Source organism: Eulemur rufifrons, chromosome 6 (assembly GCF_041146395.1).
Source record: "Eulemur rufifrons isolate Redbay chromosome 6, OSU_ERuf_1, whole genome shotgun sequence".
Taxonomy (NCBI): Eukaryota; Metazoa; Chordata; class Mammalia; order Primates; family Lemuridae; genus Eulemur; species Eulemur rufifrons.
Genome location: NC_090988.1, coordinates 68,921,570 through 68,937,626, shown reverse-complemented (window position 1 = coordinate 68,937,626; position 16,057 = coordinate 68,921,570). Strand labels below are relative to the sequence as shown.

Genomic DNA, 16,057 nt, shown 5'->3' with positions numbered 1-16,057 from the left:
TGATTTCACTTCAAGCACACACCTCTTCCACTTGGAAGGCTCTTCCTGCCTCCGTTTCTCCAATTTGCAAGGTTGATAAAAAGCCAGCCTTTTGCTCCCATCACATTAATATTACCTACGTCTAGTCGTCTATCTAGACTTCCCTTTGTCTTCCTTTTTCTGTCTGTTGAATGTCTATTCATCCTGTGAAACCCAGGGGAAACACCACCACTTCCATGAAGCCCCCTGACTGCCCCAGGGAGAGCTAATCTGCCTTTCTTTGGTCACCACCGGATCCTGTACCTCCTGGACCTACCACTAACACAGCTTTTATTATGTAATAATTGGAATCAAGGCTAGTTTTATACCACTGACTTGACTATCGTGTACCCCAGTGCCCAGCACTGTGTCTGGCATACAGGATGTGCCCAGCAAACAGGATATGCCTTGCCCTCCGACACTTGCTTCTCCATTACAGGAAGATCGGCTCAAGGCCAAATAGCACAAACCCCAGGTGTTCTCAAAATTGCTAGAGATAAAGGCCACCCTTCCTCACAGGGGCAGGTTTACAGATGGTTGTGACAGGTGGCGTGTGTGTCAGGGAAGGGCTGTTGGGGGATCCTGAACATCACCCCAGGGCAAGGGGAGGCCCAGGCTCACAGGACTCTGGCAAGTCTCCAAGAGCAAATAGAAGATTCAACCTTCAGGAACACAGAGCAGGTGGGGAAATCTAGCCCAGGGAAGTCCCCCAAACCAGCAGCACCTCCATAGGGCTCACCCCAGCCTCTGCCCCCAGGCATCCGCCGTCTGTGCCCTGGAACAAAGGCTCTCTGTGGCTCTCCAGCAGGCAGGTCGGGGCAGGCCTGGGCTGCTGAGATGCTGCAAGGACAGGTGCATACACACTCCTGTGTCCAAACCCAGCTTTAGTCACTGGGAAAGGGTGGAGATGTATCTATGGGGCTTTCCAACTGCTGATGTTTTTTTCATCAGAGAAGCATCCTCGGGGCACTCAATCATCTTCAAAAGGAAAACAAAAAGCATTAAATCTATATTACTTTTTAATATAGTATAATGCATTTCTAATGGTCCTGCAGGTGGGTAGAAACCCAGGCAGTGGTGAGTAGCTGAAAACATCAGCCCATGTGGATAACTTAGCCACTGCCAACCTCACCGGCCTTCCTTTTCCTATGTGTAACTTAATCTCTTTGGGCCTTGTACGATAGAGATGACTCTAATACTGACCTCATAAGCTTCCTGGGGGGATTAAAGAAGATACAAATGTATACAGCATTTAGCTCCATGACTGACATGCGGTAGGCTCTGCATAAAAGGTTTCTATTCCTACAATTTAATAGGATGTCAAGTGTGATATTTCTACATCCTGAAATTACAAATAAGGCCCAATGAGAGGATAAAAGGCTGGAAGCACTCTTGCTTTTTATAAGTTCAAGGAGGAGAAGGCAGACATTGGGGCCAGTCGCATTCCCTCAGGACTGCAGCAGTTCAGGATCAGTCTTACCCAATATCGTCATTATTGTTCCCCACCACCACCTCCCCAAAATCAATATAAGCAGATTTAGATGACAGACTGTCATTTTGGGGGGACCATGTTTGATGATCATAGAGATGGCTACTTCCCTCCCTCATCAAAGAGCAAGAAGGCAGCTGGGGTCCTTGTACTCCTTGAGTCACGGGAGTGGCGGCTCCGAGAGAATCACTCCAAGTGGGGGTGCTGGGGCAGGCAGGGCCTGGCATTCTAGTCCCAAACTGGATGGCCACTAAGCAGAGACTGGGCTGCTCTGCCTCCTGGCCACCTGAATGGGGGAAGGAACTGGACAGAGACTGTATGCTGGGGGACTGCTGCCAGGTGACAGGAGGTCCTGCAGTTCCACCCACTGCAAGTGGAAAACGGAGCCCACACGTTCCTGCTGGTCCTACAGCGAAAGGGCCAATCAAATCTCACAGAAGACGACCAATGTCCCCGGAGCAGCACAGGAGCAAGTCCTGGTCAGCAGGGCACACTGAGACCACCAGCTGGGACAGTGGCAGTGACGGTCTCCCCAAGAAGAGGATGGCAGCTTCACCAGCAGCGGAACTGTGCCTCTCTGTGCTGGCCCAAGATCAGGCCCAAGAACCAAGGAAGGGGAAAAGGAAGAACATCAAGCTGTCATGCCTCCCTCTCCCTTCAAGCTCCTGAAACCACTTGCAAGGGAGGGACCAGGGAAAGAAAGCTTTGAGTAGAGTTTGAGATTGAGGTTTTAAAATGAACAAGACTGAATCATAAATATGGACATAAAACTTTCAATAACTGAACATGACTGAAGAGTTACGGATTCTGGCCAAGATATCGTTTAGTAAGTCTCAATCCAGCAGGAAAGATGGGTTCAACACAGCACTGTGAAGGCAGTTATTGAAATACCATAAAACCCCTTCATAGTTATACCCCATACACCGTGATACACTGGTGACAGTGTGCTATTCTACGCTCAGAGACTCCAAGGGTCATCCCAACATTAAGAAGGGGCAGAGGGCTGAGAGTCTCTCTGCATGATATCCCTCCATGGGCCACAACGTGCTCCGAAACAGCGTTCTAGGTAACCAAGAGTTCTGAACTGGATTTCTTTCACCATTACATGGCGTGCCTAGATTTTATCCATCTGCTGCCCCAGAAGACACCATGCACATGAGCTCTGGAATCACACAGACCTGGGTTCAAATCCTGGCTCTGCCAATGTCTAGCTACATGCCTTGGGGATGTCACTCATAACCTCTCTAAGCCAGAGTTTCTTGATTTGTAAACTGAGGCTGTTATAAACTCCAGCTTCAGGTGTGAGAACTGGAGCTGGTAAGATAAAAATCCTTAAAAGCACAGTTGGTATTTATTCATTCAACAAATACTTACTGCATAGATTCTCTCTGCCTTAGGGCACAGAGAGGATGGGGCAGATGAGGGAACAAATGAGGCAGAAGGCAGGACAATGGCTGAGTGGCTGGGGGTCACCTCCAGGCCATGCGGGATGCAGCAGACCTGCGGAGTCTGCATCCGCGAGGCCTTGCTGCTGAGCACAGCTGTGTGAAAGTCCCAGTCGGTGCCCTGCAGGGGTGAGGGGGACCGGGCACAGGCCTGTCCATGGGGTCCGATCACTCCCAGAAACCAGGAGGGAGCATGTCCTGCCACCTACCGCCAGCACAAGCACTCTCTGCCAGGAGGAAATACCGTGTCTTCTGAATGGGAATTTGCATCTCCCTACCACCACCAACACCCCTGCCCCAGCACTGTGTATTCCACATGTCAGCCAGCCCTGATCTCTTCCCCAGGGAAGGGGAATCCTCTGGGATTAGGGGTGACCACGCTACAGCTGCTTCCGAGACCTCTGGAAACCATGCAGTGTGCCCATGCCTGAGCGGGAACGGGCCCAGCAAGTTCGAGTTCTTGATGACAGAATTCTGACAGTCCCACCCAGAGACACGGCACACCCACGAGGTGCTAATAGTGGCCCTTTATACCGCCCTCCACAACTACAGCTCAGAAATGCAGCCAGGAAGCCCAAGCTTTGGCCATGCGGCAGAGCAAAGGCAAGGAGCAGTCCCACCGTGGCACCCATCACGTCTGCAGACTCACCTGATCCGCCCGGCTGCTCTCTTCCTCACTGCTCCCCGCCACCCTACCCTGACTGCCGGAGTCCACGCTAGCAGGCATCCTTTCGAAAAGCAAACTTGCTGAGGGAAGATGCTATCACCTGAAGCCCAAACTGCGTTACCTGTTCTGGGAAAACTGGAGGCAGGTGCAGCCTAATGAGCTTGGGAGGTTGCCTGGGCCTATGGCAGCTTTGAGCTGGCAGCTGCTCGTATTTACAAGCAGGAGAGAGAGTGAAGGTTTCCAGGCTGAGATGTTGCCTGAGGAGGCTGAGAATTCAGACCAGCCATCTCCAGACCAATACCTAACGTAACAGCGAAACACCAGCAATGCTAATGTGCTAATTAGCTGCCAAATTTAAGTTAATTAAAAACTAATCGGGATGTAAATATGTAGCATTGCTTTAATAAATCACATGCTTTTATTTCTTTTTTTTTTCTTTAAGAGCAAGAAAAAGTGCTGCTTCATCTAATAAAAGAGATAAGAAAGAATTAAGCATTTTTCCCTGGGAGCTGTGCAGCTCAAATATGTTCTGTGGTTAAGTATTCCCTCTCCCACAGAGAAGGCCTGGCTTGATAATGAACCGAATCCCCAGACAGGTGAATCAAATCAGCATGGTTTAAGCAAGGCCTTCTCAAATAGGAGCAGCTCCCCCCTCACTACCCCTGCAGTGTCTTGCAGACATGGCTGGTATGGTTGGATCTGCATTCTTGGAGTGATTCCTTGGGGTGTGAGAAAGTTGGCATCCTCAAGTCTAGGCAAGCACTGAGCTGTCTACGGAAAAACAACCAGAAGAGCCAACCAGCATCCCTTGTCTTAATGTTATTAATATCATCAATAAGTAACAGGTGGGCATCTGTAATGATGAAAAGCAGCTTGACTCACCTTCTGCAGACAGCCCCTGGATGTTTATTCCCTTAGCTGCCAGGAAATTCAAGCAGGCATCTATGTTTTCAATCTATGGGGGAAAAAAAAACAAAATACACTTAATAAATGTTTGGCCTGCTCGAGAACCATGTCTTATTTTTTTTTTTTTTTTGTTGAGACAGCGTCTCACTTTGTTGCCAAGGCTAGAGTGAGTGCCATGGCGTCAGCTTAGCTCACAGCAACCTCAGACTCCTCAGCTTAAGCGATCCTACTGCCTCAGCCTCCCGAGTAGCTGGGACTACAGGCATGCGCCACTATGCCCGGCTAATTTTTTCTATATAGATTTTTAGTTGTCCATATAATGTCTTTCTATTTTTAGTAGAGACGGGGTCTCGCTCAGGCTGGTTTCGAACTCCTGACCTTGAGCAATCCACCCGCCTCGGCCTCCCAGAGTGCTAGGATTACAGGCGTGAGCCACCACGCCCGGCCGAGAACCATGTCTTATTAGCAACACTGCTGTAAAAACGGCCAGTGGATGGACGGCCCAACAGAGGTTGGGACTCTCCTTTGTCTGTACTTGCATAGGGAAAGGTTACCTAACATCCCAACCACACAGTGCCAAAAGTTGAGGCCTTGGATTGCTTACAGCTGCCAAAAATAACCAGAGTGGAATTGGAGCTCTCATCTTGATCACTTTCACCAGTACCATCCTGAAAACTTGAGCAGCTGCCAGAGAAACGGAGATGGGGACGAGGTTAGTGGACCCACCCATCAACCAGCAGCTGGGAGAAATTTCCAGCCACCAAAGAGGCAGGCAGGCAAATGCACAAACAGTGGATGGAAGTTTTAGCAGGAATTTGGGAAATGTTTACCCACAAAATTCTCAGGATGGCAGGGCATTGCAGATGACCAGGGAGGGCTGCAACCTCCTGAACCTCTCTGTCTTTTGTGCTCTCTGGTGGCAAGAACAGAACCACCAGCCAGAGCCTGGGAGGCTGCCCATGTTTGCCAGGGCTAATGCCATGGCCAAGGACAAGCCAATGTCCAGCCCTCGTGAAAGAATAATTAGGTCATTCCCAAGGGTCTAATTTGACTTCAGTTGTCAGGGCAAATTATTTTTTGGTTTACAGGAAAATGTTCTGGCCTGATTAATGTCAATGGTGACCATAAGTAAAAGAAATTGCTTTTGACTTGGCACTGGGATCTCTGAATTTCACACAATTTGCATTTCACACTGGGGACCCCACTTGTTCCCTTCCACAACCACCTACCCCACAACTTCCCAGGCTCCATCAACGTTCTTATGAACTCAAACCAGTATTTAACTCATGGAGTTTATTTTAAACTAATAAATGATTGGCTTTCAGAGTATACATGTGACCATTCTCCATCCCCATGCAATTTCCTGATGCTCTTCACGGCCACGGAGAGTGTGAAGCATCTATATTTTAAGAGCTCTAATTTAAGCAGGATCTAGCTCCAGAGCAGTCTTCCTGAAGTTTGTGTCCACCTTCCCACTGACGTCCAATATTTTCCTTCTCTATTCCTGGTCTTCACATTTTCCAAAGGCTTTAAATTAATCTATGGGATACCTGAATAAAACTGTACCCACATTATAGAATCTACCCAACACTGAGTTTGAATTTACTCCATCCTTGCATTTTTATCACAGGTTCCCATGTCCTTCCCAACCTCTAGCCCACCTTCAAGGAAGGTGGGAGACATTGTCTCATCTCTAAAAAAGGGGGCAGATACGATCTCCTGCAAACTAAATAAATGCTGATGCTATGGGTTATGCCTGCCACTGTCACAGAAAATCACTCCTTATATAGACAGAGGAAGGGTGAGACTGTTTTCAATCTCTCCTTTCCTCTGTCTAGCCCCAGGGATGACTGACAGTGACAGCAAGGTACTGTCACCTTGAAGGGAAGCGGGCAGGAGGAAGAAAAGAAGTGAATGGCTGCGAGTAGCCTGTGGATGGTGTTTTAGAGCAGTCTGCTTTCATTTGCAAGTGTAATACAATTTATATCTCTAAATGTTACTTTATCACACGCCGAAACTCTGCTTTTGAGAAAAAATGTTAATTAGCAGTCTATTAGTCCTTATTTCTACTGTTGTACACAGAAATCATTCAAAAGGACATGTTGCCCCCAGAAAAGAGACACTAGTATTTACATCATGATAAAATTAGAAAATTCCTCTTCTACTGCTCGTCTTTTCCCATAATCCTACAATCCTATCCTACTTCTTTAACATAATATGTTACACATGGCTGATAAGTGAGGCTTTGGCAATTAGGTCCCCATGGAAAATGAGAAAAAGTTGACCATCCTGAATCTCCGTTATTGCAAAATCAAAAATAGTACACTTCATATTCATCCTGGGAAGTGTCGTGTAGGTGGGCTGACGTGGGTAGGTTAAGTTTATTCAGCAATAATCCAGCAGTGTGGCACCGAAGGAAAAAAAACACTGCCCACCAACATGTTCAAAAAAAGCACTGCTCTACTACAACCTGTATTTCTATAAAACTTGCCTTCCAAGGAGCATACAGTACATCTGTCATATTTATGGAGCATTCAATGCATACAGTGCAATTTAAAGTACAGGGTAGTATCTTCTTGCAAGGCTAGCCTTGACACATTTCACTTCAGCCATCGGTTGGGCTTTCTTTTCATGTCAAGTTCTAGTCAAAGGATGGATAATTATAAGTAAGTCACCCAAATACGTTTTCCTTTGTTAATTTTTTTAAATATCTTATCATATATTCATAGAATTTCATAATTGAGATCAAGAGTTCTCCACTGGCTAGGGAGGAGGGATGGAGGTGAGGGAATGACTTGTGTCTGGCAACATTTTGGGCTGTCACAACGGGAGCAAGGGGTTGCTACTAACATACAGGGGGTAGAGGCCAAGAGGAGGCTGAACATCCTACGATGCACAGGACAGCCCATCACAACAAAGAATTATCCAATCCAAAATGTTGACAATGCCAAGGTTGAGAAGCCCTGAATTATATGATTCTTTTAATCATTCATTCAATCAACAAACTTGTGTAGATGTCTGCTCAGTGCCCCTAATACACTCTGTTCTTTTGATGGTGTTGGTTTTAGCAATTATCACATGACGGAGAAAGTGAGGTAAGGAGATCAGATTTTTGACCCAGATTACACAAACCAATGTCAATAGCAGAGCTGGTGAGGGGCGGAGCCCAGAAGGTCCTCCTCCCTGTCACAGGAGCTTGTATTTACACACTCTTCCTTTCTAGGACCCCCATTGCTATTTGACACACACCCTGATTCCCACCCATTCCAGGAAGAGTCAGAGCATACAACCAAGGCTAGCACTGGGCTCATCCTTCTTCAGGTGAGCAGTGGAGGCCTAGGGCACCAAGCATGTTTTCTTCTAAGGAGGAGATGAAATACAGGGGGTGAGATCTAGATGGCTAGATTGCCCTCCCAGAAAATGTTAAAAGTGAAAATAAGAACTCAGTCATCATTTAAAAGATCATTCATAAGCCCATCAAGTGCCTTGAATTTTCCCCCTCTATGGTGAATTCTCTGTTCACAGAAGGAGTTCAAAAAGCATTCCTTAAGTCTCAAATCCACTCTTTAATAATGTTCCATTAAGGTTAAAAATCACTCCTGACAAGGCGACCGAGACCCATGCCCTTTCATCTGCACCCCAGGAATCATGCGGGCCTGGAAGCAGAATAGGGTCAGATGTGGACTCCAAGCTCCCGGCTTCATTTGGAAGGAGATCAGAAGGGGAGACTGTTTCTTTGATCCAGGCATCTTGTGATTAAAATTCACCTTAAGGGTCTCTTCCAAATGCGGTACGAGTAAACACTCCATCCTCATGGACTGCAGAAACTGCAAACTCCCTCCACATCCCGACAGGGGAACGGCCCCAGCAGCACCCAGTACTCATTACAGCACAAGGATGTCCTCGTGCTCGTCTCCTCCAAGGCCTGTGTGTGGCTCATGTGTGATCCAGACACAGCATGAGATAAGGATCCACTCAAAGCTGGGAGGCAGAGCGAGGGAGAACACTCTTAACCAGCAAAATATGTAAATACCATCAAAGTTGTTCATTAACACATAGCGGCCAATATAAACTGCTTTCCAAAATTAGCTGAAAAAATCTGGGTGAAGTCTGACATTCCATTGTTGCTGAAGGGGGCTGGGGACTGGAAGAAGACTGTTGTAGTTGTTGCCAAAGAAGGATCTGAGGGTTCTGGGATCAAGTTGCTGGAGTCTGTAGCATTAGCTGGGGTGGGAGGCCCAGGGAGGGACCACCTACTGTATGGCTTGGAGACCCCAGGAGCAGAGAGGGGAGCAGAGAAAAGGGGCAGACCAAGATCAGGATACACTTCTCCAGAATTGCCTTTGTTTGGGGCCAAATGTGGCCTCCACCTTGTGCACTCCATGAACACCCAAGAGAGCAAGGCCGCAATTAAGCCTTTCTGCTGGTCTCAGCCAGAACCTTTATCCCAAAATTGAATAGTTTCTCAAAAGTCTGTGGACTTTAGACTTGCAGGGCAACTTCCACCTTTGTCTCTCACATCCAGAAGTACATGCCCACCTAGGACAGCCGGAGAGCTGGGAAAATCAAAATAAATGCCAAACAACTGGAAAGAGAAACGGGTGACAGGAAGCGAATGGAAAGCTTCACATTTTAATCATGATTAAGGCTGGACTGGGTCTCATGATAACGTAAAATATGCAAACCTCGGAAGCACTGCTGTATATCTCCCTGGTAGCTTAGAGACTGATCAAATACCATCTGTTGTGGCAGTTGTCATGGTAGCATTTTTCTCTGAATACCAGCGTAGCTGAGTGCAAAGCGCATGAAAATGATTAATGCAAACGAAGCCCATCTCTATGGGCACCACCACCGCCCAGGGGAAGGTGATGTTCTGGGCATACCAAGTAAACGGAGCACTAGTTTTCATGAGTTAACAGTTCACCACCAGGTGATCTCCAGCCTGGGAGGAGAGGCAAACAGCTGTTGCACTGAAGTCAGGCATGGTCACAATCAATTTTGTAAATCATGAAATGCCTAAAGGCAATGGGAGCCCCAGATCCCAGACAAGGCTAAGTGAGAGCTCACAAGTTCTGGTGACTTTGACAGCACAGCGTAGCTTCTTCACAGAACTCATACATCAGCTTAAACAACTTCCTTCCAAAAGGGCATACGACCCTCACATCTGATATTGCTATTTACCGTCAAAAATAATTAGCATTCATTCATTTATCTATTCCTTTGCCTATATTTGCTGGGCACCTGCTGGGTGTCAGGCAGTTTGCTGGTGCTGAGTTTATAAGGGGTGAATAAAACAGACATAATCCCTGACTTTGTAGAACCTACAGTCTAATGCAGGGGAACCAGCATGAAATAAATAATGCACAAATCAGTACATGCCGTCAAGCTGTCATGGTTGCTATGGAAGAGAAGAGAGTGTTGGAAAAGTGTATAGGAGAATGAAGACCTAATCTAGCTGGGGCGGGGTGGGGGAGCCGTGGTCAGGCAAGAATTTCTTAAGGAAGCGACAGCGTGTAAGTCCACAGATAGGGCTTTTTGTCTGTTTTGTTCACTGATGCTGCCCCAAGCACCTTGAATAGGGTGCAGCACATCATAAATACACAAGAATATTCGTTGACTAAGGGAATGACGGGAAATTAGTGCTGAGACCTAACCAGTCAGCCAGGCACCAACAGTGTAGAGAAGATCCTACCAAACCCAGGGAACCTAACGCCGAAAGCCTCGATGCAGGATGCAGCCCACCACGTTCTGGGAGCCCAGGAACATCAAAATGTCTGGAGCACAGTAGGCAAGGGAGGGGGGCAGAGGCGGCCACACAGGGCCAGGCAGCCACGTGAAGGAGTTGCCATAGAGAGGGAGAGAAGGTAGGGGTCCCTCCATTTCCTGGGAAACCTTGTCAGTGCCTCACCTGCCCTGTTACCATGGCCATAGCAGCCCGGCCCACCCCTTCCAGCCTGAAAGCTGGAGGATGGGCTGTTCTGTGTTAGGGAGGCTCAAACAGTGGCCTCAAGGTGTGGCTCCAGTGACTTCCCGGCTGTACGCAGAGAAGCGGAGGGATGGGAAGCGATGTCAACATCTGTGGTCACATGTACTACAAATGTCTGTTTCATATCTAAGAGGTCTCTGTGCCCTTCTGATACCCACCCCTCTGCCCCTTTCCAAAGATAACAATAAAAAAGAAGAAGAAAAAAAAAAGCCATGAAACCAAACCAAAAAGCAAAATGTACTTTGGAAACATGTCCTTCTAAATGTCTGCCTTGCAGTGCTGTTTGTCTCTTTCCTCTACATTCCTAGGGGCCGTGGCCTTATTGGACCACCTTGTGTTTTTGTTTTTTTGGTTTTTTTTTCTTTTTTTTGTCCATTTAAATCAGTGCTAGGGCCTAGCATCCTCATACGATCACACAGCTCATGGACCACAGCATGGTCCTGGAGATGCACAACGCCACAGGGCTGAGCTCTCGGGCCCTAATTTTAGAAGGGGACCCTAGAAATGAGGAAATGCATGGTGGTGCTTCACATTCTCCTAGGTGGGAAAATACTCGGAGCATCAGGGCCCACCCTTCTGTAGGCCACCTGGGCGGCTGCCTGCTTAGATGATGTACCAAGCCAACTTTGTCTGGTCATGTGAGGAGCTCTATGCCCTCTGTCCACTTTGGCCACTCAAGGATCAGAGCTTTCAGCAAGCCAGTTCACGCTCTTGCAGTGGCTCTGAAACAGGAAAGCTTAAGAGTATGGGAATCGGGCTGGATGTGGCCTAGGAGTCCCTGTGTCAGCCTGCTTCCCCTTCCTGCTTGCTGCCTTGCCCAGCTCCTTCCTATAATTGGGCAAAGTTATCCACCATACCATTTATAATATTTATATAATAACTTCAGCTTTCCAAGATGTAGTCAAGAGTTCCTTTTTTAAACACTTTATAGGAGTCTCTGCTTCACAGCATTTACAGCAAATGGATAAGTCCATATGGACACCAAAAATTATCTCTAGAGGAGAAAAAATTGAAATCAAGACTCTCAAAATCCTCCAGTGACTTTTTCCACTGTTTCCAACTGCCTAGAATATTTCATTCTCCTATTATTTTCTGACTTCTCAATTTTTCCCTTGAAATAGAGAGAAATCTGGGAGTGCAGTTGTAGCTACAGTTCTAGAAGTCAGTCCTTACTCTGGAGACTCCATGATAAACCCTTCCAGTTGAACTCTTAGAGATGGCAGCCACTATGAGGGGAAAATGCCACTGATGATCAGTGTTGTCAGAAAGGCCCAAGGACACCTCTGTGCCTATTTAGTCAGTATCACATCCTGTATATAATATCATTTCTCCTGCTGCAATTTCAGAGGCACACTCCTTAACTTCCTCCCACTCCAAAAGAGATCATCATCCCAAGGCAAGGACTTCACGTTAGGAGCTGGACACAAACACAAAAGGGGAGTGATTAGGGCTAAGGAGTGGTATTTGGAAGAAATAACACAGGCTTTGAGTTCAGACAAATCTGGGTTCAAAACCTGATTCTGCCACTCTGAAATTATGACCTTCAGCAAGTTCCCCCAGTGGCCTGATGTGTCAAATGGGCATTATAACCTACCTAACAGGGTGGTGGCCGTCATTAGGTAAAAGGATATATGGGTGGTATTTACTAAGTACCCAATAACTGGTAATTTTTGTTACTGTGTTATAATTTGTGGTGTGAATGTCCCTGGGCAATAGTTCTAAGGACATGACAGTCCAAAGCTGTGTCTTGGGTTGGCCCCTGGCAAAACAGAGAATTAGACAAGCTTATTTGCTTTCCATTTCCTCCTCCAAGCTTTCCTCTCAAGCCCAGCTATCCAGGAATCTGGGCCCCCTCCATAACCTGATGTCAGGTCTGCCTCTCACCAACCCCTCTCTTGCAAAGATGCTGATTAATTCACACCAAGACAGAAGGACTACCACTGGCTTCCCACATTACCTCTTGCCCACGATTACTAGGTGACAATATCTATTGAAAGAATATGGACTTTGGGCTCCTCCACACCTGGATTCTGGCTCCCTGACAGACTACCCCAAGACCCCAGGAAGATTACTAACTGCTTCAAGCCTAGATTCATCACCTGTAACACGGAGATGCTGATATCTATCTCATAGCGTTACTGAGAGGATTAGATGGGCGGATACATGTCAACGGCCTGGAACTTTATATACTCAGAGCTTTAAAAAGGCTCATTCTTCATTCAATTGCATAATGGCAGAATTTTACACACCAGCGGCATTTCCTGAAAGTGAAAGATCACTTTGAAGTGTGAGACACTCTGAAACTTGTTACAGAGCTAGTCCAGCCTTTCTACAGAGAGGTGCTTTTGTCACCAGAACGCATTTTGAGGCTGCCAGTATCAGCACTATCTGTCCACAAAGCTTTCTGGTCAAAGTCTTCTCTATCAAGTTACACAAGAAACCCTAAGACCTTCTGGGCAAATAGTTTTGGTTAAGGAGACTCCATAGTCTATTACGGACCAATAGTATGGAGGTTCCTAAAAAAAATAAAAATGGAACAACCGTAAGATTCAGCAAACCCTACCTCTGGGTATATAGGAAATCAATATCTCAGAGATACCTGCACCCCCAGGTTCACAACAGCATTATTCACAACAGGCGAGATATGGAAACAACTTAAGTGTCAACTAAAGGATGAGTGGATAAAGAAAAAATACATATATACATATACATACACAATGGACTATTATGCAGCCTTAAGAAAGAAGGAAATCTTGCCATTTGCAACAGCATGGATGAACCTGGAGGACATTATGCTAAGTGAAATACAGCAGATACAGAAAGACAAATACTGCATGATCTCACTTACATGTGGAATTGAAAAAAGTTGAACTCATAGAAGCAGAAAGTGGAATAGTAGTTATCAGAGGATGGAGGAAATAGGGAGATGGTAGTCAAAGCGTATAAACCAGGGGTGGGGAATCTTTTCATGTTGGAAGGCTGCAGTAATTTAGCTGTAAACAAATAAGGTTACATTCAAGAAACATCAATTAGATATACTTAAAAATGTATAGAATTTTGTAACAATCTAACTGCTATGTACTCAATAATTTCAGAAAATGAAAACTATTTGTTAATTTTCAAGTTAACTGAACTTTTAATGGCTTTGCTGTGTCTGCTTTTTGTTGGAAAGCATTGGAATATTTGGTTGTGGCATGGAGGTCTGCAGTTTTAGCTGATCCTCTAGATGGGTATCAGTCATTTGTGACCTTAAGGGCATCTTGATTTGGGTTAGGCAGGAGAATGCAGATTGGCAGCAAAAAGTGATTGAAAAGCAAGAAAGCATTTTTTGGGCATGTTGCTGAAGGCATGGGTATTCTACAGCACTTTTCCATATTTCAATTGGATCTTTCTTAGCATCAAACGATGACTTTGAAATGTCATCTACTGAGAGCTCAATCAATTCCATCTGTAGTTTTTTTAGGTGCCTTGGTAATATCAACTAGGTGAGGCTAAAAAGCTAATTTGAGTGTGACGCCATGATTCTCAAAGTCAGTGACCTTTTCATTGTATTCTCCAATTAATAGGTCTATAACAGCTGCATATTTTTCAAATTTTTTGCATATATCATCCTGCTCATCAATGACCTTTGCTAACTGGGGATAATGGTCATCCAAAATTTCCTTTTGAAGATACATTTTGAAAAAAGATAGCATTTTTCGAAATGCTTGGATTTTTTGCCACATATCATAGACTTAGTTTTACCTTTCAAAAATATTCAAGTCATTTTGATTTGACATGATATCAAACAGAAATGCTGCAGTCCTACAGAAATCTTCTTTCAATAATTCACACTGCTGATTATATTCTTCATAAAATTTAACTATCTGTTCTCCCAGAGATAAAATATTGGCTAACACCTGTCCCTGCAATAGCCAATGCACTTTAGAATGATACAGCAAATCCACACTGAATATCTCATCCTTCAACTTTAGCATTTTACAAAACTGAAGATGCCTTGTTGCATTTGCATGAGCATAGTTAACAATACTTGTAACTTGTGTCACTTAAAATAGTAGCTTTAGCGCAGAGATTTTGCTGATGCAAGATAACAATGAACAGAAATGAGAGCATTTGGATCTCTTTATACTTTCTTTTATTTGTGCAATCAATCCTTCCTGTTTTCCTGTCATGGAAGTGCACCATCTGTACATACACTCACTAAATTTACCAAATTCAGTCCAACTGCATGACATTTACCTTGAAAGTTGTTGAAGATATCTATTCCCTGTGTTCTGTTCCCAAGAGTGTCCAAAGCGAGCAACTCTTTGTAGCAAAGAAAACCTGTTATGACCCAAATGAAATATAAAACCTGCATCGAGTAGTGGTATCAGTTGGTTCACCTAAAGTGATTAAATAATATATATTTTCCTTTTGAAGTATTGCATAAAGTTGTTCTGTTAAGTTGAAGGCTAATTCATGCAATCGATCAGTTATAGTTTTCCTTGAAAGAGGCAGTTGTTTGTACTTTGATACGTTTTCAGGGTCTAAGCATACTACAACTTTGACAATGCAGTCTTTCACAATTTCTACATCACTGAATGGCTTCCCTTTTTTCCCTAGTATATAAATTACTTTATAAATTGCTTCAGTGGCATTATTTCCAAGTCTTATTGCTGCTTGAAAGAATTGTCTTTGCTTTTGCTCTTTTAATTTCTGCAGTACAACCTTTCACACCTTTCCCTCTAATTTAAAATATTTGTGGTCCTTATTAGTGTTAGAATGCTGATGAGCACTGAATCTCTTTAATGTTGATATTGCAACATTATCACATTGATATTGCAACAGTATCACAAAGCAAGCAAACCCTCTTATCTTTAGCAGAAACAAGATAATACTGCAATTCCCAATCCTCATTAAAAAAATCTGTGTTCTTCCTCAGCATTCTCTTGGTCATCTTTGACATGATGGGCTGTCAAACAGACAGAATTAAAAGTACTGTTGAGCTGTGCAAGTATTCACAAACTCCACTTCAAACAGAAATACAGCATATGATTGTCAAAAGCTGGTAACAGACGGGTGTACTTGACCCTCATAAACTCCCACCAACCAACCTCATAAGGTAATGGCACCAGTTAGGTGGGGGAAGTTAGAACCAAATCATGAGTGTAGCAGCCGTCAATTTAGCCCTTGTGGCTTACTAATGTTCTAATGTTCAATCTAGAAGGATTATTGCAATGAAATTTATTTTATTCTTTGGCATTTTAAACACGTTCATTTTAAAAATAAAATAAAAACATAAAAGATGAATAAAATGTACTGATAAAAATAAAAGGATTTGTTCTGTAAAATTTGAATTCAGTCAAAAGGCCACACTTAAGGACCTAGAAGGCCACATGTGGCTGTAAGGCCGCAGGTTCCCCACCCCTGGTATAAACTTTCAGTCATAAGATGAACATGTTCTGGGGATCTAAGGTACAGCATGGGCGCTGATGAATGTGTTAATTACTTTGATTGTGGAAATCATTATACAATGTACACATATATCAAATCTATTTAAAAAGTCA

The 16,057-nt window shown here is 44.8% G+C and overlaps 1 protein-coding gene across 3 annotated transcripts in view; it reads right to left on the bottom strand.

Moving 5' to 3' along the window:
• Positions 1 to 16,057, bottom strand: part of NAV2 (neuron navigator 2) — a 691,715-nt gene that overhangs the window by 216,778 nt on the left and 458,880 nt on the right. For all 3 annotated transcript variants that reach the window (XM_069471196.1, XM_069471194.1, XM_069471195.1), the window contains one exon: positions 4,502 to 4,574. In XM_069471196.1, coding sequence (XP_069327297.1) covers positions 4,502 to 4,574 — 73 coding nt within the window. The remainder of the gene's footprint in view (positions 1 to 4,501; positions 4,575 to 16,057) is intronic.